This window comes from Halichondria panicea, chromosome 16, assembly GCF_963675165.1.
Source record: "Halichondria panicea chromosome 16, odHalPani1.1, whole genome shotgun sequence".
NCBI classification, from domain to species: Eukaryota; Metazoa; Porifera; class Demospongiae; order Suberitida; family Halichondriidae; genus Halichondria; species Halichondria panicea.
In genome coordinates, this window is record NC_087392.1 from 194,165 (window position 1) to 218,336 (window position 24,172).

A 24,172-nucleotide genomic window follows, 5' to 3' on the forward strand; every position below is an offset into this window, starting at 1 on the left:
CTCAGCCCCGCCCATTTGTTGCTTTGCTAGCTAGCTTCAAGTGTAACTAAGTAACCGAGTTAATAATAATGGAGACAGATGCTGCTACAGAGGAACAATCAGGTATCATTGTAAAGCCATCCAGAGTTTCCAGTCTAATGCTCACTAAGCTCTTACCATTGCCTCAGAGATGGCTAGCTCATCAGCAACTGAATGCCACAGCTACAGATGTATGTCCAGAGAGGAGCTGTGTGCTGCACTGGTGGAGAAGGTGAGCCTCTACCATCATGGCCACCACCTTACCTAGTACCCACTGGCCCACAGGAGTACAAGCTCGAGTGTGCAGGGGACCAGCTGCAGTCTCTCTCAGTGTACAAGGACGAGTGTGGGCGTAAAGATGGAGTGATTGTAGAGCTGAGGAGAGAGCTAGCCGCTTACAAGCACAACTCACACACCAAAGACATCAGGTCCAACAATCTAGTGATTAAAACATCCCCTATCATCAGCTTTAGTATAGACTCTACTGGCAGGTGACTCTGTCCAATTGTACGCCAGCTAGACTTATGGAATCGTTAACTTATCCACATGTATTGTTGCGTATTGACTGATGACAATGTTTCATTCCGCCTTCCCTCCAGCTATGTCACAATGGAGGAGCACCTCTCTGCCTGTGAGCACCACCTCCAGCTCAAGACCAGTGAGGTGGACAAGCTAACACAGGAAGCAAAGTCATGGAAGGAGAAGGTGAGATGATCATCAATACACACCATAAGTGCTAACATACAAGTATATATCTACAAGTATCTACTTTATACTGTACGCTAGGCTTCAACTGCTGAATCCAAGCTGGGAATGCTAGGGACTGGTACGTCCTCAGGCAAAATCAATGTACTACAAAAGGAACTCTCCACCAAAAAGTCTGAGATTCTGAAGCAAAAGCAAGAGCTGCAACAGCTGCGAGCCCAACAACAGACAGAGAAGGACAGCGGTGATTCACTGAGGCATCAAGTTGCTGAGCTACAAGCAAATCTATCCTCTGTCCAATCTAAGGTTTGATTGAACACTTTGTGCTTTTGACAACAGCTGCGCAATCTTTTCGTTTCAGATGAAGCAAAGCAAATCCTCCAACGATGACTTAAAAATGGTGATAATTATTGTTTGGTTTACTAGTTATAACATGCTCCCTCTGTGTATACAGCAGCTGCAAAGAAGTGAGTGTGACAGAGAGAGGGCCAGTGTGGCTGAGCAGAGGAGGAAGGAGGAGTTAGGGAAGCTCAAGTCCTCCGTGTGTGATGGGAGACTGGTCAGTGTTGCAGGTCTTTGTGTCTTCAGTAGTCATCGTGTACTCTGTGTAGGCTCAAGCTAAACAAAATTTCCTGGAGGCTCAAGTTGAGAGGACAAAACTGAAGGAGGGTGAGTTGGCTGTTCAACTGGGAAAAGTCAAAGAGGAGGTGAGAGAATAATGGAATAATGTGTATAAGTATGCTTGTCTTCTATAAGGTAGACTGTATGCGTAGTAGTTGGTGTCTTAAAAACTATATTTGTTCCCATGCATACTTGCATGCACATGGCGTAGGCTCAGGCTAAACTGGATTTCCTGGCGGCTGAGGTTGAGAGGGCAAAACTGAATGAGAGTGAGTTGGCTGTTCAGCTGGGAAAAGTCAAAGAGGAGGTGAGAGAATTGTTGTGCTTTATCTAAGCAACCATATTACCCTGGCCACAATAGCTGTGTACAACGTGTGAGAGGGTGGTCACTATGACAGCACAAGTCCTCCCCCCTGCTGATGAGGAGAGTGGTGGTCCAGTGGAGGCAGTGGAACAGTTGACTAGTGAATATACCACTGTTACTGAACAACTGCAGACCACTCAGACACAACTGACGGAGGTAATCACGCTGTCTTGTGAGATCGTCTTAAATAATTGTGTAGGTGCAAGCTGATATTGAGACTGCCAATGCCACCATTACAATGCTGACTCAGCTGTGGACTGATTTTAAGGTAACCACGATTAATGAGAACTTGGCGAATTTTGATATGATAATTTTCAGTGTGGTGTTGGATCATGTGATCTTACCCAGTCATCACTAGACACCTTGATGGCGACCCTCAGTGGACTATCCTCCCAGGAGCAGACTAATAGTTGTCAAACACTCATCGTAAGCAGACCCTCCTCACACACACACACATCATGCATAACTTTATGTACTGTTACTGGATAGAATGCAATGAAAGAAAGCTTGAATGTACTGAACACTGAGCTGGTTGCTAAATGGGTTCAACTGGTGGCTGAGATAGGAGGCCATTGTTCAAGACTAGAGCTTTCCAGTGAAGGTGAGCCATTCTCATTACGTATGGTATACATGTAGGGTTATGGTACTTGTATCGTACAGAGACAATCGAACCAGTTGCTAAGCTAGCTTTGCTGATTGAAAAGATTGATTCACAGATAGCAGAGAGCATACAACTTCAAGTCAAGTAAGAGTATATCCCATAGCCAGTGTTGTTATTACCCCCCACTGTGCTGTTACCCCCCACTATATTATTACCCCCCACTGTGCTGCAGACTGCAGGGGGTGGAAGAGGGTCACCTGGCAGAGGTGGCAGCCCTGAGGGGAGCAGAAGAGGAGAGGGTGGTTACAGCCGTCCAGGAGAGCCTGGTTATTGAGAGGGTGAGGGCCGAATGGTCTTGGCTACATGTATCTGTGATGTACACGTACACGTATGTACTGAGTGCTCTAATTACCTACTGTAATTGTTACCTGTGTCTGCGTGCACGTACAGGGGAAGGTGATCAATGAGATGCAAGCTCTAGAGCAGCGACTAGAAGCAGACAAGCATGAAGCCGTTGCCAATGAACAGAGGAATAACTCAATTCTTAGCGAGCAACTCACAACTGTTAAGGAGGTAGTGTTGACGTATTGAAAACATGCAGGGAATTTCAATAGTTTCTAACTGCAGTCTTTACTGGCTGAGCGCAATGAGAAAGATGTACTCAAAGCAGAGAAGGTACGGTAATAATGTGTGTTTACCCCAATGTTACTATGAACGGGTACTATTTTAGCAAATTAAATTAAGTCTGTGCTAATAATAAACGCATTATATACGGGAGCTGAAAGAGTCCATAAAACGAGGGGGAGTTAGTTTTTTAAACAGCCATAACTTTAGTATCGTTTACCTAATGTCAACATTTTTATGATTTTCTGAACGCTTAGAAAGAGACCTTTCAAATGGTGTGTTTCGATCCGAAATTTTGTTGGGGCCTTAATTTGTCATTTTTCGGCCTTGGACCATGGGCTATTATTCATGGTATGGCTAAATTGGCAAATACTTTTATATCTCAAATAAGAACTTTGATAATACCATTTGAAAGGTATCTTTCTAAGCTTTCAGAAAATCAAAAAATCGTTGCAATTGGATCCACGGAATTCAAGTTATGCAGCTGAAAGAGTCCATTAAACCAAGGAGCCATACATAACTTTAGTATGGTTTACCCAATGTCCACTCTAGACAGGACTAGAGACTGAGCTGGCCTCACTGGAGGTGGCCATGAGGGAAGCACTCACCACAGCCGATGTTGCCAAGGAGACAGTAAGAACAACACTCATGCAGGAAACAATTGGATACAGAGTAAGCCAAACCCCATCTTAAAATTCACCACAACCACCCCGTACCAAACCCCACCTTATAATTCACCACAACCACCTCGTACCAAACCCCACCTTATAATTCACCACAACCACCTCGTACCAAACCCCACCTTATAATTCACCACAACCATCCCGTACTCGTCTGCCCCCACTAGGAGCAGTCCCACCAGCATGCCCTCACCATAGTTGCTCTGGAGGAGAAGTTGATGGCATCGATGGAGAGATGTAAGCAGCTCCGGGGTGAGAATGAGGCTCTGTCTCAAGTGGTGAGTGGAGGGTCAGGTACGGCTCAGGGAGAGGAGGACAAGGTGAAGAAACTCACCAAGTTGACTGACACACTCAGGTATCTACGTGCACAGGAAATACAAGAACTTGTTGCAATCTTGTAGAATGTGTTTACTTGCATTGCAGCTATAATTATCGTATGTCCTGTTTTAGGCATCAGCTATCTCTTGCGAATGATGGATGCACTAAAAGCCAGAGGAGAATCAAACTGCTCGAGTCTGATCTACTGACAGTCCGCAAGCAAATCAAAGACAGAGAAGGTACCATTTCCTCACTGTTACTAAATGCTCACATCGTCTTTATGTAGACGACATAACGCGTCAGTTCCAAGAGCAATTGAGTGATTTACAGCTCACCCTCTCCAAGCAGGAGACGTCTCTGGAGGGTAAGAGGTCAGAGGTCACTCACCTCCAGTCAGTACTGCAGGAGAAGACCACCTCGCTAACAGCTATCATTGAAACGGAAAGGTGTGACGCTGAACATAAACTATTGGAAATGAGGAACCAACTCACTCACAGCTCTCATGTGGTGAGCTAGACCTATTATACAGTATGTTGGTACATGCTATTGGTGTAGGGATCTAGTGGCCTGGCTCAAGTTGGCCAGAGGTGTACTGGAGAGAAGCACTGTGACACCATTGCTAGTCAGAGGAGAGCCTTGTCACAGCTGAGGGACCACATACAAGAGCTGGAGCTAACCAAGCCACCAGGTATGTATGTCAGTGATTCAAACACTGTCTTTTGATCACCTGTGTCTGCACAGTTGGTAGTCATCAAGCAACGCTGAAAGAGCTGTCTCGTGTTAGACATGAGTTGTTCAAGGCTAAGGCACGCGTATCACTGACAGCTACTCCAGCTCAACCAGAGCCAGAGGATGCATTCACTCTACCAGCAGTGGTATGCTCATCAGTGCTGTGTGTTATTGTGTTGACTGTATTGTTTCAGGAAGGTGAAGAGAGTGTGAGGAAAATTCAAGATTTGGAATCTTCAGTGTTGAAGCTTCGTGATGCTGTAGAGTGCAGCGAACGAACCGTGTGAGTGTCACATGTACTCGTTAGTGCACCTGCTACAGTTGTTGTACAGTACAAGCAGCTGGTTGAGGTCATCTGTAAGAACATGTATGACGTGGATCGCCCAACCTCTCAAAGTATGGGGGACGGACCGAGTGAGGAAGAAAGACAAGACATTCTCAAAGAGAGGAAAAAGGTGAACAATTAATTTATGTTTGTTTCTGGCCTAGTGAGTGGTAGGGGTTGGTAGATTATGCTCGAGATATTACCTATTATGCTATTCTTTTATGCTCAAGTTAACAGCCTACAAATTGCCTATTATTCTTTTCAAATCGCCTATTATTCTCACATTCCTCCTAAGCACAACATAGGTCCCATGTCGTGGCACAAGTAACATCAAACTATAAATAATTTCCACGTGACTCTAACACTATAATAATTATAGAATTTCAAGGAGATAATTGTTTATATACTATGACTCGTACAGCCTGCCTATATAATTATTATTGTTATAAATGTACCTATTATGCCAGCATAATTCTCACCCCAAAAATGTACCTATTACGCTCAAAATTAACCAACTCTTATGTTTGTTTCTGGCCTAGTGAGTGGGCCTGTAGTGAATGTGTTTGATTCTGGCCTGGTGAGTGGGCCTGGACATGTAGTATAATATGTTTGTTTCTGGCCTAGTGAGTGGGGCCTGTAGTGAATGTATTTGATTCTGGCCTGGTGAGTGGGCCTGGATCTATGGTATAATATGTTTGTACTATCATTTCTTTGCACAGTTTGCCGAAGCAGTTTTTAGACGATTCAAGACGCTAGAGCTCAAGTCTAGGTATGCTCTGCTATGCTAACACACTGTCAGTACACGCTGTACCCATAGCAGCAGAGGAGGGTCGACCAATGGAGGCACACTGCCTGATGAGGGAGTATCAGAGGTGGTGGTCCTACAGGCTGCTCTGGATGGTGCTAGGGAGGAGCTTGAAGAACAGAGGAGACTTAACCAAGCTCTCATCAATCGAAGGGTGTGTTTATAAGTGTGTGTGTGTGTGTGTGGTCAGATGTTATGCTGTGTTTCCTACTGCAGGTGTTCAAAGGGAAGCAGCTGGCTGCATCACAGCAAAGACCTCACCACAAGTGCATCAAATAACTATATAATAATTTATATACTTTATTTTTCTTGTGCAGTTTTACTAGTCTCATGAATCAGCCGCACCTTTGGTGTCCAAAGGTGCGGCTGATTTATGAGACTACAGTTTTACATGTTTTAATGTTGACAACATTGTTGTAGTAACTAAGGTTTACAATCCACCCACGCATTGAGTCATTTTACAACTTTCTAGATTGTCGATTTTTTCCAATAATAGATTATCAAATGGAGGGTGTAAAGCATGTTTGGAGAAAGGCTGCCTGCGTGCTGTTCGTCACAGGGCCTTTCAAATACTGTCCACAGAAGGCTCCTGGTATGAGGGGTCTTATAGAGGCCCATGTGAGGGGGGCAAGACCCCCCACGACCTGTTTCCTAGAGAAGGACCCTCAGCAGAGTCACAGAGAAGATATGGAGATTATGTTTGTCCAGCGACACTCAAAGTCAGGCTTTATGGTGAGTGAGAGCGACTTATTTATTTGTATAGATTTTATGTTTTATAAGTATGCTTCACTGCTTCACAGCCGGACATGCATGTGTTTCCCGGAGGTGTTCTGGACAAAGCCGACTACTCTGCGGACTGGCTGACAGTGTTTTCTCATCACCAGACCTCCTTCCCCTCCCTCACCAGCACACACACACTCCCCCTCTACTCTCAAGTCCCCTCCCCCCTCTGTGGAGAGGTGGCCTTCAGGATCTGTGCCATTAGGGAGATGTTTGAGGAGGCCGGAGTGCTCCTGGTACGAGACAGAGATGACCACGCCCCCCTCTCCGCCCTCCTCCCAGGAACATTCAGCCCATCAGTGAGAGTGTTGCCTGAGGCCACTCGGGAACACTGGAGGAGAAGGGTCCATGACAATGCACACGAGTTCCTAGCACTATGCAAGTAAGAATGGCTATAAATTGTTCCCCATTATAATACTGTTCATGTTCGTGTCCGTACCATAATGGTTACTGTTCGTGTTCGTGTCTGTACCATAATGGTTACTGTTCCCACCATGCTATAGCAATTGAAGAGAGGACCTCTCTGCCTACACACCTGTTCATGTTCGTGTCCGTACCATAATGGTTACTGTTCCCACCATGCTATAGTATATATACAATTGAAGAGAGGGCCTCTCTGCCCACACACCTGAAAAAGCTATTTTGTGCAGTTCCCACCATACTGTTAGAATACATCATTCCTAGGGCAGTATATCTCAAGTGCAGCTAGTGCCTTCTCCTTGTGAAGTCGTTTGTGTTCATCTACAGTGAATTGAACTGTGTGCCTGACATCTGGTCACTTATGGAGTGGTCCAACTGGCTCACCCCTCGTAACCACAAGAGACGCTTCGACACCATCTTCTACATGGTGTTCAGTGGGGAAAAGCCTTCCATCCATCCTGACGGCATTGAAGTCACCAACAGTGCAGTAAGTCAGTCCTGTACAGTGGCTACTCTGGATTATCATGTTGTAACAACCACTCTATAGTGGATGAGCCCAACAGCTGCAACAAGAAAGCTTCAAGACAAAGAGGTCATGCTTGCCCCTCCACAGTTCGCAGAGGTCATGAAGATGCAGATGTGAGTCTTACAAAAATTAAAGAGAAGCCATTGATTAGTAACGTGTGTGTGTGTGTGTGTGTATTGTGTCCAGGTTTCCCAGCTCTCAATGTCTTCATTCCTCCGCTGTTCACACTAGTCTTGCAGAGGGAACTGTTCGTAGGATCCTCTCTGCAAGAATACTCGCCAAAGATGGAGTGTTGATTGTAAGTCCACTATAATTGTAGGCTTTAACATTGTTAGCACCGCATGTCATTACTGTTAGCCCACCTACTGAGAGTGTAAGCCTGCCCAGGCTACATGCATGACTGTATAAGATCACAGTTGTGCGATCAGTCTATATACACCTCTCTCCCTGCCTGCAGTCAGTCAACGAGTTTGACGACCTGTACCCTGCCCAAGGTTCAGAGGACTGGCGTACCCATGTACAGCACCCCCAGGCCCTTCATCTGAGGGACAAAGTTCAGCTGGTGCTCTCTGATAGCACTGTCTCTGAGTACGAGATCCCAGACCACACGGCAGAGGAACTGTTACACCTGTCCCAGTCTTACAGTCGGATGGAGATGCACTCGTTGGATGATATCAGATCACATGACAATTCAAACAATGTTAGAACACTAACTGAACATATAGACCGTTTTGCATCTTTGTATGGCTGTAAATTATGACATTTTTGTCTAAACCACTAGAGGTCACTAGAGGTCAACTTAATTAGCCCATAACAATGAGCTTAATATACAACCATGTGATTAAATATTATAACAATCATGTAATTAAACATTATTATAAATGTCATCATAAGGTATAGCACACAAACACATTGTTAGTTCACAGTGTAGTATCTCCTAAGCCCATCCACGTACAGCCACTCCATAGCTCTGGCAGGAGACAGTAGCTTACAGTAGTGCATGCCAGCAAATATACCGATACTGTAGGTCACGGCCGTCTTCATTTGTATTGACTGAACGGTAACTATCTCACCCCCCGTTGAGTTCGTACCCACTGTGTAGTCCATAGGGAGGTAGATCCATAGTCCTCCGTTCTTAAGGCAACCCTTGTCCTCACCCATAACCATGGCAACACCGTGCTCCTTGAAGCGTGACAAGGTAACGGGGTCAGAGTTCTTCAACGCCCAATCGTACGCCTGTTGATTAATGGTCTTGCAACGAGAGCCTGCATCAGATTTGTTGAAATCCACATTTCCATAGCCGGCAGCAATCATCACAGACTGTCGAGATTTTAGTTTTGCTCGTATTTCATTAGCAGAAGTAGCCACCTCACCATCATCATACAGATCATGTTCATATATATTCTCACTTACTGAAGACAGTTGCACAGTGCAGGATGGACTGGTGGTTGAGCAGTTGCTGAAGATTGCCGGGTGGTGGAACTTAGGCAGTATCTCAGAGGCTGGATGGATTTCGTCAGTATCGTTGATATGGCCAATATCCAGCTGTGCCATTGTTACCATGGAGGACTGTGTCCACGGACAACCTACTTGACAGGCTGGACTTGGAGGGTTCTCAAAACAGGGAGTCTTAAATTTGTACGAGGCCTCAAGTTTGTACGCCTCGATGATTGGTTTTAGAAACTGTCCAGTACTTGCAACGGCATCTTTGAGAGCGGGTAGACAACTTGTGTTTCCAAGAGCAACAGAAATGTAATTTGACACAACTGCTGAAACTTTTGAGTGTGCAGAATCATACGAAATCTCTGGTTGAAAGTCACGATCTTTGATTGTCTTTGGCATTGTCCCTGAGGCAAACTGGAAGTGTGACATGCCCCTCACCACGACAACAGGAAAGGTTGAGACAGCTTTAGTTGGATCAGTAGCAACTTGCACTCGATGATAATACTCCTCCATGATTCTAGTTAGTCTGGCCACACCATCCAACTCTCCACCAATAGTCAGGGTGTGCACCGGGTACGGGGGGGAGCTGCGATAGATTCGTTGCAGGAACGAACCAAACAGGATTTGCCCTGCAGAAATAATATCAAATGGTGAAAGAATGACAAACGGGAAAAACAAGCCACTCTATACATACATTCCAAATACACACACCTGCAGTGTTGTGAGCAAGTGTGGTGTTCTTGACGAGGTAGTCTTGCAGTGGATTAGCGCTGACTGGAGAGTGGGCTGCAAAGAATAGCCGAGTCTTCACCGCCATTCCTTGAGCCTGCATGGACAGCAAGATGCGACTAATGGCTTCTCCTATCTCAGTGCTGAGCACGGCATCCAGAGGGATGTAAGGGATACCAATCCAGAGAGGGTAGTTGCAAACATCTTGCATTGCAGTTGCCAATGGTTTGTACTGTGATGGGTCCACTCCAGCACTTGGAATGAGCACCAAGGCAACTGGTGATCTAGCTTCATTAGGAGGCTTCAGAATGACATCTCCAAGAGCTGGTTGCATGAAGAGAAGAGTTCCAATGGCGACCAAAACGGACTGCAAACTAGCCATCTTGGTTAGCTTGTTAATATTAATGAGGGTGGGGCTGACTTTTAATATTGCTCATAATACGCCGCCCTCTCAACATTGTTAATTATTATTTTCACAAATATAATTTTATTTTTAATATACCGTATATCTTCTAATTTATCGGACAGTAAAAAAGTGTGGTTACCTTTTCGATTGCCCAAAAGAGTGTCCGGGGTAATTAGAAATGTCCGATAAATAAAAAGATATACAGTAATTATACATAATAATGATATGCCAATTTTGAGATGAGTGTGTAATGAGGGATGAGGGAAATAGGCACAAAAACCAACAAATAATTGAGAAGGGAAAAATACATGTAAGAGAAAGATACCATAACAACAGTGTGTGCGTGTGTGTGTGTGTGTGTGGGTGGGGGGGGGTTTACTCAGTAATGAAGGTATAAATCAAAAGAGCCTTTCTGATTGTCAAATGATAGATCAATGATAAAGTCATCCTCGCTCTGAAACTGTTCAACCATGGAATCGTCCATCTGTACGACCAGCCCCTTCTTAGTTCTCTTGTACACATTCTGTATCATGTCAGCTGGGGCATCAAACTTCTTGCCAACCTACAGCAGAGGGGGGAGGGTTCCAGTTACTCCATTACTGTACACAGATCCACTACACTTCCTACACTACAAATAATTATGCCAGGGCTTGTATATAGAGGCACATACATTGCTACACTGCCCAAGGGCTTGTATATAGAGGCATATACAAAGCTACAATGCCCCAGGGCTTATATACAGAGGCACATACAAAGCTACAATGCCCCAGGGCTTATATACAGAGGCACATATACACTGCTACAATGCCCCAGGGCCACTCACCTCCAGCTTGAGGTCATACACAGAGGCACAGTCCAGCATCAGAGCCTTGTACACATTCTCGTCCTCCTTGCGCACGTAGATTGTCATCACTACAGTGAACACAACCATGTCACTGACAACAGCAGAAACTATGGGTGGGTGTGGTTACCTTTCCGATTGCGGATGCGTGGAGCCTTCTTAGGGGGAGCCCCCTCACACTCCTCCCCTTCGTTGTCCACCTCCAGAGCACCAAATTCATCCTATGAAGAGAAAACACAACAACTCAAGGCTGCGACAAAACACAATATGACAGAGAGAGAGAGACTGCACTGTCAGTGTGTAGTGAGAGAGACTGCACTGTGTAGTAAGTGGGAAACACACACCAAAACAACACACAAAGATCAGGTTAACAGCTAGTTTGAGGTGTTTGCTGAGATGGGGTGGGGGTACCTTAGTTTGTCTTAGAGTGTTGCCAAATGTTCTCTTTGATTCTCGATCTCTACAGTGTACACACACATGCACAAAAAATAGGTCAAATATGTACACACACACACACACACACACACACACACACACACACACACACACACACACACACACACACACACACAGAACACAATGCACACTCCCTGTACTTGGTAGACAACCATGCACACAGAACACAATGCACACTCCCTGTACTTGGTAAGACAACCATGCACACAGAACACAATGCACACTCCCTGTACTTGGTATGACAATCATGCACACAGAACACAATGCACACTCCCTGTACTTGGTATGACAACCATGCACACAGAACACAATGCACACTCCCTGTACTTGGTATGACAACCATGCACACAGAACACAATGCACACTCCCTGTACTTGGTATGACAACCATGCACACAGAGCACAATGCACACTCCCTGTACTTGGTAGACAACCATGCACACAGAACACAATCTACATAATCAGCAAATAGGAGTGACGCTACAAAGCTTTGTGGCGTGCACACACATCAACACAGGTGACTACCTGATGCTGGCTAGGAAGTCTGTAGCAGCTGTCTCATCACGCACCATCCCACTATTCATGTCAGGGTCCTGAGGTACAATCATACATAGCAACAGCTCTCACACAGTGCCCCCCCCCCTCAAACACACCTGTTGAGGAATGAAGAGGAACGACTTTGGTCCAAGAGTACTAGTGGAAGTGAACACAGTCTCTCTGGAGGGAGCGTGGAACAGCGAAGCCCCCAGCTCTGTCTCCAATGACACTGAAGGAGGTGTGGCAGTCATGTGACCCAGCACACTAAGGGGTGGGGGTGTGGCTCACCTCCTGGTTTGACTTGCTTGGCCATTTTCTGCAATTTTCTCTCGACGTGTTTGGTCTCGTCTTTGTTCTTACGTTCGGCACCCTACAAGGAAATACTAATAACAGACCACCCCCTCCACACCCACACACTCTCCACACTTTCTACACTCTTCACTTACCTTGTCCCGGAATATCTTGACCCGACAGAAGGCTCTGTGCACTGGCTCAGTGCTCTCAATCGCCGTGTCATCATACGTATCACTCACAAAATGAAGTGTGTAACCTTTGACCCCTTTCTGCGAGGAGAACTCTGTACTCAGGCAGTTGACACGCAGGACAATCTGTGACCATGGAAACAAAGCTAGTAAATACAATCACAAAGAAAGGAAGTGGGTACCTTTGCCCCGACCTTGGGGTGCCATGTGAAACTGGCCGCATTATGGTAAGAGTCTGGCTTCATCTCAATGTTCTTACAGCTCTTACGATCTGAGGAAATAAATCGTACACACACAATAATGAACCGAGACTATACCCACACACACACACCCAGCACACACACACCCAGCACACACACACACACACACACCCAGCGCACACACACACACACACACACCCACACACACACACACACACACACACACACACACACACACACACACACACACACACACACACACACACACACACACACACACACACACACACACACACACACACCCAGCACACACACACACACACCCAGCACACACACACTCACACACACACACACACACACACACACCCACCACACACACACACCGATATCAAAGGCCTTCTGGTTAGGGTTGGGTTGCATGTTGTACCAGTACTGCCAGCGACTGTGCTCCACTCTCTTGTCAGGCTCCTCAAAGAAAGTGAGAGCTAACACGGTCTTTACTAGAGAGGGGAGTTGCAGACTGGAGTTGCCCTTGAAGTACAGTGTGTAGAACTGGCCTGCAACACACACACAGAGGTGTACAATGCACGCATGTGCATGTGGCAGCTAGCCGTACCTTTGTTGAGGTAGGTGAGAGTATCGTCATTTGTCCGCTGGGCAATGGACGTAGGCGCTCCCAGAGTCACCTCGTACCTGCATCATGAGAGCATGGTTAATTAACCATAATTATAAATCCAGCAATTTCCACAAAAGCAATGGCTATACCTACATGCATGTACAGCGTTAAATAGAGCAGTTAAACGCTTTTTAGTTCTGTTGGTTCAATAACGTTTAATTTTCCGAAAGCTTAGTTCAGATGTTATGCTCATATCAGTAATCTTAAATATGGAACCGGCCATAACTTTCCATTTTTGGAAAAATACCATGGGCTATATTATAGCCAGATATAGCCCATGGCTAAACAGGCCCAAAATAGACTTTTGATTTTAACACATCATCTGAAAAGCCTCTCTTTAAGCTTTCAGAAAATCATAAAATTAACGTTATTGGATCAACGGAACTAAAGTTATGATCGTTCCACATAATGGCATAACCCCACATGCCGCATGATTTAACTAGATATTATCCATGCACTCACTTCTCCTGGCTCATGAAGACGGTGGTGGTTGGGGACTCCCCTGTGAACTCTACCACGTGGGTGTGACCTTTGACCTCTCCGACTGGCTCAAATGAGGATGGAAGCGGGGATGTGTTGACAATGAAACCCTCGGACTGAGAGTTGAGTTCAGAGTGCAAATGTGGGGGCGTTGGGGGATGGCCAGAAAACGACTCCAACTTCTCCTTGGGATTACTATATACAGCAGATGATGGAGTGTGTCAATAGAGAGCTGCTTATAAGACTCTACCTGCTTACAATAAGTTAATGCTCTCAAGAGAGGGCATCACATGCCTCCACACTTTGTCAAAAATACATACATAATTTATAGAGAAATCCTATTATTAAGTACACAAGTACTACTACCACACACATACAGTGACTACATACCTGAAGATGCCGGGGTAGAAGTCATACAGCCAACTCATGCTTGATTCTTCCCCTGTCTCCCCGCCAGCATCACTATGGTGATGGAGGCCGAGAGGAGGCTTCGAGTGGACCAACTCAGGGAGCTCACTAAAGGAATCACCAGAGCCGTGCAGGTGGTTCTGGGGGGAGGGTAGACATTATATATAGGGTAGACGTGCATTATATGGGGGGAGGGGTTATAGATTATACATTTTATTTTGGCTAACATGCATTCCTGCTATTCAACAAACGAATAGACCACATCTATAGTAGCAACAATACACACACACACACACACACACACACACACCCACACACTGACGTACCTGTCCCATGAAGACGGGTGCTGCTTCAGTGACAGTGATCTCCGTGGGTGAGCTGCGTTTGTACATCAGTCCACTGCTGTCAGTATAGGGATCAGAGCAGCCATGACCAGGGTCACTTGACTACAGGGGGGTGGTGGTGATATATACATGTACTGTGTGTTGTCACTGTTACCTTTCTGGTCATGTGAGCATTCCCTCCACTCTCATTACTACTCTGAGGAGAGCTTTCGCTGCTAGGCAACGTCTGAGCGGTGGGCAAGCTATCAGGTGAGTGCAGGAAGTGTGCCATGATGGTTAACTGATATAATATAATTCAGTATTTCTTGAAAGGCTCGTTAAATCTCAAGTATACAGTGTTGCACACATCACATAACTATACCATTGTATAACAACTAGTGGCACATAATCATGTGTAACTAACAGCCTCGGAGAATTCGGTTCATTAATTATGCCTCGAGGCGTAGCCGCACGAGGGATACGGTAAAGCTGACTGTGTGTGTGTGTGTGTGTGTGTGTCTGTTCCAGCTGTAACTGCTCAACGGTTGCAATGCGACGAAAACTAACAGCTTCTATAGGCTTCTAGCCACGTTCTCTTGGATTTTGATTCGTGGATTTGCAAACTAAAGCTTCTTTCTCGAGTTATGGCTAGTTTGACTCACATTGAAGGCTGTTGCAGTCTCTTCAGAATCTTTCATAGCATCATCTGTCCGCACAAACTTTCTATTCAACATATGAGTTAGCCTTGCACTAAAGCGCTAGCTTTTTGTTAGCTACAATACTCAGAAAATATCTGTTAAAACAGCTAGCTAGCAGTAGCCATTTGTGAAATTGATCTCTTTGGACACACCCTTTAATTATTCCTGTGTATGTAATGCGCATGCGCGCTCATTCCCCACGTGTGAGAAAATAATAATATCCAAGATCCAGATCCAGATCCTCCTGGCAGAATCATCTTTGTCTTGAAGGCCTGGTAAGCCACAAAACACTACCATATAACAATATAGATAACAATATGCATGTACACAGGTCTTTTCTTCTTAGATATTATATACACTGAACTACAGATCTTGGAAGAATCAATTTTTTTCTTTCTTGAGGTCCTAGTAAGCCACATAATACAACAATAGATGCATGTAAATAAGTCTTTTCTTCTCAGTGACTTTATATAGATAAGCTAACTTTAATATAAAATTCATTATAGAAACTAATATAACACTCTAATACTTTTCAGCGAAAGCAAAAACATGGCGAGAGGCATTAGCACAGCGCCAGCTTGAACACTAGTTATGATTAGTATACTTATAAGTATACAATTACAATTATAGCCAACACTCACTTATCTGCCGACATTGGAACTTCCCGCGGTAGTAGATTGATATCAGTGCACAGTATCAGAACAAAACCTTTGCTTTAGCTTAACTATGTCTTCAGAGGAGTACCAAACACCACCAAACATCTTCTTCAACCTACAGCAGAGGGAGGTGTGTGATTACATGGCCCTCACCACACACACTATCACCCAGACTGTACTAGCAGGCCATTATCTAGCTTATAGGGACTCACCGGGACCAAGCGTAAGAGCTGGAGGCTCTGTTATCTCCCTGACAATGTTGACATGTCGCTGGCCGGCTAGCTAGCGTTGTCAACAGTCCAGTGGAAGTGGGTGTGTTGGCACTGAGAAAGATGGGCGTGTCCCGAGCCACGTGAAGTAGCTAGCTAGAGTAGAGAATGGCTAGTAAAAAAGATGCATTGGATAAGGTTAAGGGAGGAGAGAGCATCAGCAAGAAGAGGTCACTGAAGCAGCAGATCAGGGACACACAGAGATTGCTGACAAAGGTGGGTCTTAATCTACAATGACGTCAATGACAATGTACATGAAAGCATACAGATAGTAGTTTCTGTGATGAAAGCCTACAGCCTGAGCATACATGTATGGCCTAGGAGGGTTAGCTTTCACTGACTCTGTGTTTGCAGGAGGACCTCCCGGAGACAGTGCGGCTGACCAAGGAGAGGGTACTGAAATCCCTCCATGGAGAGCTCAACGACAAGGCTAGTCAGAGGCAGAAGCAGAAGATCTCAAAAAAGTACCGGATGGTCAAGTTCTTTGGTGAGTAACTCTAATTATACGAAACTTGACCCATACAGCACCATATAAAGTTGGTCTCACCCAAAAAAATCATTTTTCTGGCACTTAATAATAACAGTTACTGATAGTGATCATTCAGTAGTGTGTTTGTGGTGTCTTCCCGCCCACCCAGATAAAAGGAAAGTGGTGCGTAGACTAAGCCGAGCGTGCAAGGAGTTCAGTGAGGGTGGTCTCACAGAGGACGAGAGGTGGGTGTGGTTAGGGGAGGGGCTTCATATCATACTGTGTTATGAGGAGCTGGTTTACCTCTGCAGGTCTGAGCTGAGCGTGATGATTCAGAGGCTGATACAAGAGCTCAACTATACCGTGGTGAGTACCGTACTTATTCGATTAAGGCCACCCTCTGAATAATTATGGACTAGCATCATGTACATTCGTTTGTTCTGTGTACATGTCTTACAAACTTTTTGTGTATAGTTATACCTTAACATTAATACAGTACATCGCTCTGCACAGAAGGTTTTGTGTACCTCTCAACTATTGCTAGTTCTTACCTCTGCAGCACTTTCCTCCTGATGAGAAGTACATCTCCCTCTACCCTAGCTCCACCCCCAGTAGTGAGTCTGCTCTCACCAAGCGAGGTGAGCCCCCCACACCTCACACACACACACGCCCACTCCACACGCCTCATGCATGCAGAGGAGTTGCTGACATGCATAGCAGAGAGTGTAGCAAGTGGAGAGCTACCTGATGCTGCCTCATTGGAGAGAGAGGTGGTCCTTCCCGGGGAACTGGCGGGCTCTGTCACAAAGTCACATGAGACTAGCAGACAGCCTGTACAACATCGGGAGAGGGCACCAAAGAGGAAAAAGAGGATCTCTAATGAGAGTGAAGGTAAATGTTTTCTTGCGTTATCATATAAAATTTACAATTTCTATTTATAGTTGATTCTGTTATTGTGGAAACAAGCAAAAAGAAACTTCGAGAAGACGGATTCTTTTTAGTAGATAGTAGAACATGATTTTAATTAAGGTGTGTACTGTGTTCAGTTTGTGTGTCAACAACTTGATAGTTACACATCTGTGTTGTACGTCGTTTCCATAGTTACACGTCTGTGTTGTATGGCGTATCCAATAGCGACTCCATTTCCTCTGTAACCACTCGGTCTGTTCTTAATCTTTGTGTTTTGTTCTCTTTGAGAGCTTTCAAATTTTTCCCTGCAAAAAATATTATTGAACACAGTTATTGAGTGCATGACGACAGCAGTACAACATAGCAGCTCATGCAGTTGCAAAATGAATGTGTAGTACCCGAACCATGGATTAAACGGGGAGGGGCGGGTTGCAGTTGAACAGCCGTAACTTTAGTACCGTTGATCCAATTTAAAAAATTTTATGATTTTCTGAAAGCTTAGAAAGAGACCTTTCAAATAATCCAAAATTTTGTTGGGGCCACAATTTATCATTTTTCGGCCTTGGACCATGGGCTATTATTCATGGTATGGCCAAATACTTTTATCCCCTAAATATGAAAAGTAATGACACCATTTGAAAGGTATCTTTCTAAGCTTTCAGAAAATCAGAAAATCGTTGAAATTTAATACACAGAATTCAAGTTATGGCAGCTAAAAGAGTCCCTGAACCATTGATTAAACGGAAGGGGCCGGCCTTGTGTATAGGTACTCTTTTTGCAAAATTGTAGTTGTGTATAAATCTAGTAGCTAGCTTACCTAAACACAGCCTTCTTATGAGCTTGTTAATGTCCCTGTTGGTGGGTGTGTGATCGCTATGGGCAACGTGTATGGGGTAGAGTTGCTTTAGTTTCTGAGGGCAGTTGGCCTCTCCCAATACTAATGGTATCACACGTCTATAGTGTCCCTTGTAGCCACTATAGTGATTATCAAGACCCAATCGTAACTCTTGTTGACAAAAGTGACTTTGTCAAACTGTTCACTGCACACGAAGATCACCCAGCGACTGGTTGTGATGGCCGTGAGCATGTTCTCAGTTATAGACAAGCCTGCAATAAAGTCCGATAAGTGCCACAATACTCTGTAGCCACGGTTACGTAGTGGGAGATATAGAAGTGTTTTAACAAAATCTTTATCCGCATCAGCAAAAGACAGGAATATATCGTAGTCGAAATCTGTGGAAGCATTTACATGTACATGCTTATTATTGTATATATTTATTATAATTATTACCTTTAAATGGAGCGTCAGGTTTTTGAAATAGGATCCTTGGCTTCATTAGTAGCACTATCACCATGGTAACAGCTATGAGTATGAGTACTAGTAGTAATGTAACGGCACTGCTACTAGCGGCCACGATAGTGGAGGTGTGGTCAGCCACCCTCCGGCAGTCATCACTCACACTCTGCGTCCTGCTATCATCTGTGTGTGTGTGTATCAGAATATGAATAGTAGCGCTGTGTGTTTAGGCTGTGCTCACTAAGAGGGGGTGGATTGGTGTGAGCGTAGGACAGGTGTGGAGCGTAGAGTGTGACTCCTAGTCTCGCGGGACAGCCCCTCTCATCACTAGTACTGAACACCAGCATCTCCTCAGACAGTACTCCGCTAGTGTACAGCTGGACCCTGTGTAGAGTGTAGTCCATAATGTGTGTAGATGCCAGTACAGTGAGGTTACTGTAGCTTGCAATGCTCACTGGTGGGGTGGTCTTGGTTTGCACATGTACAGTGGCATCTGTAGGCGCTATTATATGGTTATCAAGTATGGTTGACTTGTGCTGTTAGCTTGCAGTTCTGTTGTCAGTATTGCAGTCTGTTTGTATGTATACCACTCAATGGGTTGAAGAAATGTGGAGAAGATTGTGACATTTTTGTTGGCTATTTTTCTATGTATTTCGTATAATATGAGCAGTTTTTGTGTTCCTTTAATGACCAGGTGTGTCAGTGATGCACTGTTCACAACCTTTACAAGTTGGCTATCCTTTTGCATTTGAAAGATTGTAGTGTTTCTGTTAGGGAAGGTTGTTATGCTCACGGTACTTGCGTTGGATGTCAGTATACTGTAGGACACTTCCATGTCTTGTAGTATGATAATAGCAGTGAGGTCAGCGATGAACACAGTTCCCCACTGGCTAGTGTCAGGCATTTGTTGGCCATACGTGGTGAGGGAGCTGAAGTATGATTGATTAGATTTAGCCCACCCAGTGAATACTGGCAGAGGTCCAGTGGACGTTATCTTGATCAGTGACGGCCCTTCACTCTGTATCCATACCGTGTCCCTAACATTTAGCCGAGTCCACTGATCACCTTTGACCAGCTCCTTGTTCTTGTAGACGTGTGTTTCCCCCTGAGGTATAGTGTTCAAATCTGTAATGTTCAGATCCACTGCTTCATTACTAAAAGTTTGCATGACTCCAATGGTAGGCACACTGTAGCCTTGTCCAAGTCCACTCCTACCGTGTAGTGTGTAGTAGGTATAGAGAGAGGATTGTGTTAACGGCATTAACGGTATCACTGTAACAAAGGTTGATCTCCTGATGACTACATGTGCTAGTGTAGTCTGATCACCGGGTCTTATTAACACAGTCAGTCCCGTTAGCATGTCTTCCCTAGGCGGAGTGCACATCGAGCTGCTCAAACTATTGTCTCTGCAGTGCACACACTGAGCGTAGATCACTGGTATCTCTGTCATTGTCTCTAACTGACCACCAAGGTCTCTTCCAGTTGAGCTATTATTGTTTGTTATTCGTACCTCGGCGAATATTGGTGGATAGTCAGCGAGTGTGTGAGTGAGGTGTAGCTGGAGTGTGTGCCTCTCCTCGCTGCAGTTGCCATAGTGATACAGGAGTGGTAGCCCGTATAGGGACGGATCCTACTGGCATCTGTGTGTGGGCGGTACAGAGCGTACAATAGCTAGCAATAGATACTTTGATTGTGGGCACTACATGATTAATATAATAACAAGCTCTTGTATATCATCATACAGTACTGTTATGGTTACTGTACACTCACCTTGGCCCATACCATGCACTGACTGAACCAGCCATTGTAGCAAGAATAAGTGACCCAGCCTTGTCGCCATCTCTAGCTAGTTATTGCTCTAGCAGCTCTACTGTGTGTGTGTGTGGTGGTGAATATAGACACAACTTGACCACTCCTTTAATTTGTGTGCACATTGTTTGTTCAGACTAGACTGTGTACACTGAACCTTAATTAAATTATATGATTGATTCAAGGCTGGCCTGTACAATATCCCCATATTGAAATCGCGGCGTTTAATCAAAGAATAGCATACATGTAAGTAATAATGTTTTCATGGCCTTAAAATAATTTTTAGCACTACGGTAGCTATGTCATATACGTAACAATGGGAGTTTGTAGCTAGTTCTGTTTATAGGAAGATTAGACTCTCCACTGAGGTGTCGATTGGTTCTCCTGTGTGCGTGCGTGGGGGAACAGTTAGTCAATGCTACACACCACCAGTCAGTATGACCTATGACCTATGACCTATACACTCACCTATACTGTTGACCAGTCTCTGCAGCAACTCATCAGCTGTGTCACGATCATTCAGGTCGCCACGGTGACCCACTCTTATCTGATTGTAGTCCTTGAACTGCTGGGACACGTATTCTCCCTCGATTACAAATGGTATTAACCTTCTCTTTCTCTCACTCTTTTGAACATCCTTGAAGAAAGTCACATCTCTATCGAAGGCCCCTCTCAGAGATAGATAGCGTGTACATACTACAATGATTTTCCTGCTCATCTGAATGGCCGTAGCTAGGTCCGCCACCACGTCACCCCCGGCATGAAACAGGTCATGTGACTGGTCGTCCCTCCACAGTATCTTGTAGTTCCGCCTACGCAATGGCTCGTACACAAAGGCACGTACAAAATCCTCATCCTCTTCAGAGAACAGTATGAACACATCGTAATCGTAATCTGTAAAGAAAGATTTTATATTGAAACTGAAAGCCAATTATTTCTATGATACTATTATTTCACCTCTTCCCGGTTCCTCTGATACAAGCACGGGTACATAGTCGTCGTTTCTTACTCGATACGTTCCCTTGTTTTTCCGTCTCCGGCAATAGCAAATGACACTCAGTGTGGCAATGGTGGTCACTAGGAGCACAGCTAGGACGGCCACGATCACTCTGCTGTCCACCGGGGAGGGGGTGTGGTCAGGGGGAATGCGGGACAGGTCTCGGGGAGAGTTATCTGCATGGAAATAGGTATGTGATAAAAATAAATCGTACGGGATGGTATTGGGCTGAAATTCAAATTCTTTTATCTTCTAAATACGATGACATTGGATCAATGATACTAAATTTACGGATGTTCAATACTCCTCCCACGCTTCTTTTTTTTTCTAGAAAATTGATTATTTTGGCTCGAAAAATTAATTGTGTGTACATGTACCTAGTAATTAATGATATGCCTGTGATGCAGTACGTACCTGAAATGCAGCCATTGCTGTAAGCGTAATGTTTGTGAGTACAGTAGGCAAACACTGTTGCCCCAATGTCCACGTATGGATCATTGTGCCATACTAATAAGTGTGTATCTGTGTAGTTGTTTCGTGTGAAATAGAAGAGCTTAAAATCTCCACCATTAGTGAAACCCCTGAGGCCACTGTAAGAGCTGAGCGGTGTACTGTTGGTAAAGTTGTGTGCCTCGGATATCATTATGTCTTGTGGATTGCTATGGTTTGTTGGAACTACCACACTGACGTGATAACTGCATTCTGATTGGCTGGACTCGTTGACGCTCGCCACGGCCACGGTCTGAATGTTTGAGAACCAACGGACTGGTTGGACAACTAAAGAGTAGTAGATTGCCTCAGGGGATCGACTGTGGATGGTGAGAACCACTAGTATTGGATCTGTTGCACTGATGTCAAGATGGGTGATGGTCGGTAGGAAATTATACGTTTTTCGTACATGTAGAGCATCCTTAGTTGAATAGTACTGTTCAGTAACTATAGCAACTGATTGATTGTAATACGTCACTTTGATGTCCGTGTTTTCTTGAGAAGATAAAATCGACAAATCGTATTCCAAATTGTTTCTAACTGCCTCTGGCAATATCTGTGCCTGTAGAGCGTCTACTATAAAGCGTTGTCCATATTTACTGGGTAGGGGTATTTCATGAACTAGTTGAGAGTGGTAATTGAAGTGTCTGCTCTTGTTGTTGCAACATACTTGGTTTGTGAACACTTTTACTGGCTTGCTGGACACTATGACTGCATGCTCTAGACTTGTGTGGCTACAATCACTGGCAGCTCTAGGCTCCATCCAGAGAACTGTGCTCTTGCATTGGTTTGTCAGCTCAAAGGGGCCGCTCAGCTGATAGAGCTCTGTACCATCTCTCAGTGCAATGGCACCACTGGCATTGTATACAGTGATGTTTGTGTGTGAGTAGATTACCTCAATGACTAGTCCATCCATCGTGCCATCCCGTGGTGACCCAAACAACACCTTGTACGTGTACACGCTCTCCTCCCCCTCGGTACCTGACACGGGGTAGATGGCGAGGAAGTGGTTGAAGTAGTCACCAAACAGCTGTGCTATCAGAGACAAGCTGGGGTTGGACGTAAATTCCCCTATCAGATTCTTAACATTATTCTCACATTGGTAGCACATTGAATCTCTGTCCTTGCAGAATTCGTTTTGTTCATCAGTAGTAATAAATATTGTTTCACGGAAATAGCTTCCAGAATTGCCAAAAGTTAGTATTTTTTTGATTTGGGAGTGTATCTTGCATTGAGCGTTGTTAGTTTGAGGTATGTTCACTGTGTATAGCTCAGCGTATGTGGGGCTGTTGGTGATCTGTGAGGTGTAGAAGAACCTGTACTGGTTGGTGTTGCCAGGGGGATAGTGCTGCCTACAGTTATTGAGCCAGGGGAAGAGGAAAGGGACAGCCAGTAAAGTCCTGTTAGCAACCAGCTCTGCTACTGATCCTAGCAACATGAGAAACCATTTAGAATTTAGAATTGTGATCCTAGCAACGTGAGAAACCATTTAGAATTTAGAATTATGTACTAAAACTAAAACAACTTACCAATGCATTGTAGTGATGCTAACAGCAGCAGCTCTTTCCACATTGTGTTTAATGTCTCTCTATAGCTAGATGCACTATACTGTGTACTCTGTTGATAAGCTGCTTAAGTGCACACCTTGTTTACTGCATGCATGCTTGTCCCCACCACCAGGTCTTCCTGTTAGGTCTGTGCTAGACTACACTGTATTGACTCTCATTCACCACACCTTGAGCAAACAATAATAATATGACCACATGCATAGGGTACACAATGTGTCATTGCCAATCTACATTATTCCAATCAAGTATAGAAAACAGTTCTTCATTCATTGCCTTATAAACACCGACTAATTTCTTCCGATCGAGATAAGAGAGTGTCTGGAATTCGGATGTATTGTTCCTCCCCCTGTTGTACACACTGGAGGTGATCCAGTGATAGGTCTCCTCTTCCAGCCGCTTCAAACCCAGGAACTGGAACACTTGGTCTAGAATCACACTCGGCTTGCTATAGAACTCCTCACTATTGATTATTAGAATGTTCTCTGATGGGAAGTTGCACAGCCAGTTCATTAGAT

The 24,172-nt window shown here is 44.7% G+C and overlaps 7 protein-coding genes across 11 annotated transcripts; 3 read left to right on the forward strand and 4 right to left on the reverse strand.

Annotated features, from left to right (window-relative positions):
• Positions 1-25: 25 nt before the first annotated feature.
• Positions 26-6,102, forward strand: LOC135349844 (forkhead-associated domain-containing protein 1-like). Of its 3 annotated transcripts, XM_064548471.1 has the most exons (28): positions 26-102; positions 168-250; positions 304-446; positions 618-723; positions 805-1,029; positions 1,085-1,123; positions 1,178-1,282; positions 1,335-1,430; positions 1,556-1,651; positions 1,706-1,864; positions 1,908-1,976; positions 2,027-2,134; positions 2,198-2,309; positions 2,369-2,453; positions 2,542-2,647; positions 2,760-2,882; positions 2,937-2,984; positions 3,486-3,605; positions 3,781-3,968; positions 4,064-4,170; positions 4,218-4,438; positions 4,487-4,619; positions 4,673-4,806; positions 4,855-4,941; positions 4,993-5,115; positions 5,705-5,754; positions 5,803-5,944; positions 6,007-6,102. In XM_064548471.1, exons 1-28 carry the CDS (start codon positions 69-71, stop codon positions 6,067-6,069), a joined length of 3,105 nt encoding a protein of 1,034 aa, XP_064404541.1. In that variant the 5' UTR covers positions 26-68; the 3' UTR covers positions 6,070-6,102. The 3 variants fall into 3 exon arrangements, with proteins under 3 accessions (XP_064404541.1, XP_064404542.1, XP_064404543.1); XM_064548472.1 differs by lacking the exon at positions 6,007-6,102 and having other exon boundaries at positions 4,855-4,943; positions 5,806-5,944; XM_064548473.1 differs by lacking the exon at positions 6,007-6,102 and having other exon boundaries at positions 4,855-4,943; positions 5,803-5,942.
• A 53-nt stretch (positions 6,103-6,155) lies between these two features.
• LOC135349848 (acyl-coenzyme A diphosphatase NUDT19-like) lies at positions 6,156-8,294 on the forward strand. Its single transcript, XM_064548478.1, has 6 exons — positions 6,156-6,522; positions 6,591-6,952; positions 7,318-7,477; positions 7,538-7,629; positions 7,703-7,814; positions 7,974-8,294. The coding sequence occupies exons 1-6, from the start codon at positions 6,295-6,297 to the stop codon at positions 8,274-8,276; spliced, it is 1,257 nt and encodes a 418-aa protein (XP_064404548.1). The 5' UTR covers positions 6,156-6,294; the 3' UTR covers positions 8,277-8,294.
• A 16-nt stretch (positions 8,295-8,310) lies between these two features.
• On the reverse strand, positions 8,311-10,119 carry LOC135349847 (uncharacterized). Its single transcript, XM_064548476.1, has 2 exons — positions 9,671-10,119; positions 8,311-9,588 (listed from the first exon to the last, which is right to left on the reverse strand). Exons 1-2 carry the CDS (start codon positions 10,068-10,070, stop codon positions 8,432-8,434), a joined length of 1,557 nt encoding a protein of 518 aa, XP_064404546.1. The 5' UTR covers positions 10,071-10,119; the 3' UTR covers positions 8,311-8,431.
• Positions 10,120-10,298: 179 nt separating this feature from the next.
• Positions 10,299-15,965, reverse strand: LOC135349846 (grainyhead-like protein 1 homolog). Its single transcript, XM_064548475.1, has 16 exons — positions 15,836-15,965; positions 14,672-14,759; positions 14,500-14,619; positions 14,156-14,313; positions 13,748-13,960; positions 13,226-13,302; positions 12,993-13,166; positions 12,592-12,680; positions 12,374-12,535; positions 12,216-12,297; positions 12,044-12,156; positions 11,916-11,983; positions 11,347-11,395; positions 11,066-11,156; positions 10,918-11,006; positions 10,299-10,656 (listed from the first exon to the last, which is right to left on the reverse strand). Exons 1-16 carry the CDS (start codon positions 15,847-15,849, stop codon positions 10,474-10,476), a joined length of 1,770 nt encoding a protein of 589 aa, XP_064404545.1. The 5' UTR covers positions 15,850-15,965; the 3' UTR covers positions 10,299-10,473.
• Positions 15,966-16,163: 198 nt separating this feature from the next.
• Positions 16,164-17,826, forward strand: LOC135349849 (uncharacterized). Of its 2 annotated transcripts, none has more exons than XM_064548479.1 (7): positions 16,164-16,335; positions 16,474-16,606; positions 16,758-16,833; positions 16,900-16,954; positions 17,133-17,226; positions 17,285-17,479; positions 17,530-17,826. In XM_064548479.1, exons 1-7 carry the CDS (start codon positions 16,228-16,230, stop codon positions 17,604-17,606), a joined length of 738 nt encoding a protein of 245 aa, XP_064404549.1. In that variant the 5' UTR covers positions 16,164-16,227; the 3' UTR covers positions 17,607-17,826. The 2 variants fall into 2 exon arrangements, with proteins under 2 accessions (XP_064404549.1, XP_064404550.1); XM_064548480.1 differs by having other exon boundaries at positions 17,148-17,226.
• Positions 17,663-20,730, reverse strand: LOC135349850 (uncharacterized). The gene is made up of 6 exons (XM_064548481.1): positions 20,565-20,730; positions 19,250-20,434; positions 19,036-19,178; positions 18,789-18,977; positions 18,315-18,730; positions 17,663-17,802 (listed from the first exon to the last, which is right to left on the reverse strand). The coding sequence occupies exons 2-5, from the start codon at positions 19,285-19,287 to the stop codon at positions 18,444-18,446; spliced, it is 657 nt and encodes a 218-aa protein (XP_064404551.1). The 5' UTR covers positions 19,288-20,434; positions 20,565-20,730; the 3' UTR covers positions 17,663-17,802; positions 18,315-18,443.
• A 99-nt stretch (positions 20,731-20,829) lies between these two features.
• LOC135350708 (uncharacterized) lies at positions 20,830-23,801 on the reverse strand. 2 transcript variants are annotated; one of them, XM_064549566.1, is made up of 5 exons: positions 23,619-23,801; positions 22,015-23,517; positions 21,561-21,776; positions 21,072-21,497; positions 20,830-20,987 (listed from the first exon to the last, which is right to left on the reverse strand). In XM_064549566.1, the coding sequence occupies exons 1-5, from the start codon at positions 23,659-23,661 to the stop codon at positions 20,944-20,946; spliced, it is 2,232 nt and encodes a 743-aa protein (XP_064405636.1). In that variant the 5' UTR covers positions 23,662-23,801; the 3' UTR covers positions 20,830-20,943. The 2 variants fall into 2 exon arrangements, with proteins under 2 accessions (XP_064405636.1, XP_064405635.1); XM_064549565.1 differs by having other exon boundaries at positions 22,015-23,558; positions 23,619-23,702.
• Positions 23,802-24,172: the final 371 nt, after the last annotated feature.

What these genes read in the sequence shown, in the direction of transcription:
- LOC135349850 (XM_064548481.1), bottom strand. Translation starts at nt 19,287, where the DNA reads ATGCCACTGTACATGTGCAAACCAAGACCACCCCACCA. An exon ending in AAACCAAGACCACCCCACCA is followed by an intron (nt 19,179 to 19,249) that starts GTGAGCATTGCA and finishes CACTCTACACAG; the next exon opens with GGTCCAGCTGTACACTAGCG. An exon ending in CACCAATCCACCCCCTCTTA is followed by an intron (nt 18,978 to 19,035) that starts GTGAGCACAGCC and finishes ACACACACACAG; the next exon opens with ATGATAGCAGGACGCAGAGT.
- LOC135349849 (XM_064548479.1), top strand. Translation starts at nt 16,228, where the DNA reads ATGGCTAGTAAAAAAGATGCATTGGATAAGGTTAAGGGAGGAGAGAGC. An exon ending in CCGGATGGTCAAGTTCTTTG is followed by an intron (nt 16,607 to 16,757) that starts GTGAGTAACTCT and finishes CCGCCCACCCAG; the next exon opens with ATAAAAGGAAAGTGGTGCGT. An exon ending in GGTCTCACAGAGGACGAGAG is followed by an intron (nt 16,834 to 16,899) that starts GTGGGTGTGGTT and finishes TTACCTCTGCAG; the next exon opens with GTCTGAGCTGAGCGTGATGA.
- LOC135349847 (XM_064548476.1), bottom strand. Translation starts at nt 10,070, where the DNA reads ATGGCTAGTTTGCAGTCCGTTTTGGTCGCCATTGGAACTCTTCTCTTC. An exon ending in ACTTGCTCACAACACTGCAG is followed by an intron (nt 9,589 to 9,670) that starts GTGTGTGTATTT and finishes TTATTTCTGCAG; the next exon opens with GGCAAATCCTGTTTGGTTCG.
- LOC135349844 (XM_064548471.1), top strand. Translation starts at nt 69, where the DNA reads ATGGAGACAGATGCTGCTACAGAGGAACAATCAG. An exon ending in CCAACGATGACTTAAAAATG is followed by an intron (nt 1,124 to 1,177) that starts GTGATAATTATT and finishes CTGTGTATACAG; the next exon opens with CAGCTGCAAAGAAGTGAGTG. An exon ending in TGGGAAAAGTCAAAGAGGAG is followed by an intron (nt 1,652 to 1,705) that starts GTGAGAGAATTG and finishes TGGCCACAATAG; the next exon opens with CTGTGTACAACGTGTGAGAG.
- LOC135349846 (XM_064548475.1), bottom strand. An exon ending in CCAGAAGGCCTTTGATATCG is followed by an intron (nt 12,681 to 12,992) that starts GTGTGTGTGTGT and finishes TTATTTCCTCAG; the next exon opens with ATCGTAAGAGCTGTAAGAAC. An exon ending in CAAGCAAGTCAAACCAGGAG is followed by an intron (nt 12,157 to 12,215) that starts GTGAGCCACACC and finishes CACCTCCTTCAG; the next exon opens with TGTCATTGGAGACAGAGCTG.
- LOC135350708 (XM_064549565.1), bottom strand. An exon ending in CAGCAATGGCTGCATTTCAG is followed by an intron (nt 21,777 to 22,014) that starts GTACGTACTGCA and finishes ATTTCCATGCAG; the next exon opens with ATAACTCTCCCCGAGACCTG. An exon ending in ATCAGAGGAACCGGGAAGAG is followed by an intron (nt 21,498 to 21,560) that starts GTGAAATAATAG and finishes CTTTCTTTACAG; the next exon opens with ATTACGATTACGATGTGTTC.
- LOC135349848 (XM_064548478.1), top strand. Translation starts at nt 6,295, where the DNA reads ATGGAGGGTGTAAAGCATGTTTGGAGAAAGGCTGCCTGCGTGCTGTTC. An exon ending in ACTCAAAGTCAGGCTTTATG is followed by an intron (nt 6,523 to 6,590) that starts GTGAGTGAGAGC and finishes ACTGCTTCACAG; the next exon opens with CCGGACATGCATGTGTTTCC. An exon ending in CCAAAGATGGAGTGTTGATT is followed by an intron (nt 7,815 to 7,973) that starts GTAAGTCCACTA and finishes CCCTGCCTGCAG; the next exon opens with TCAGTCAACGAGTTTGACGA.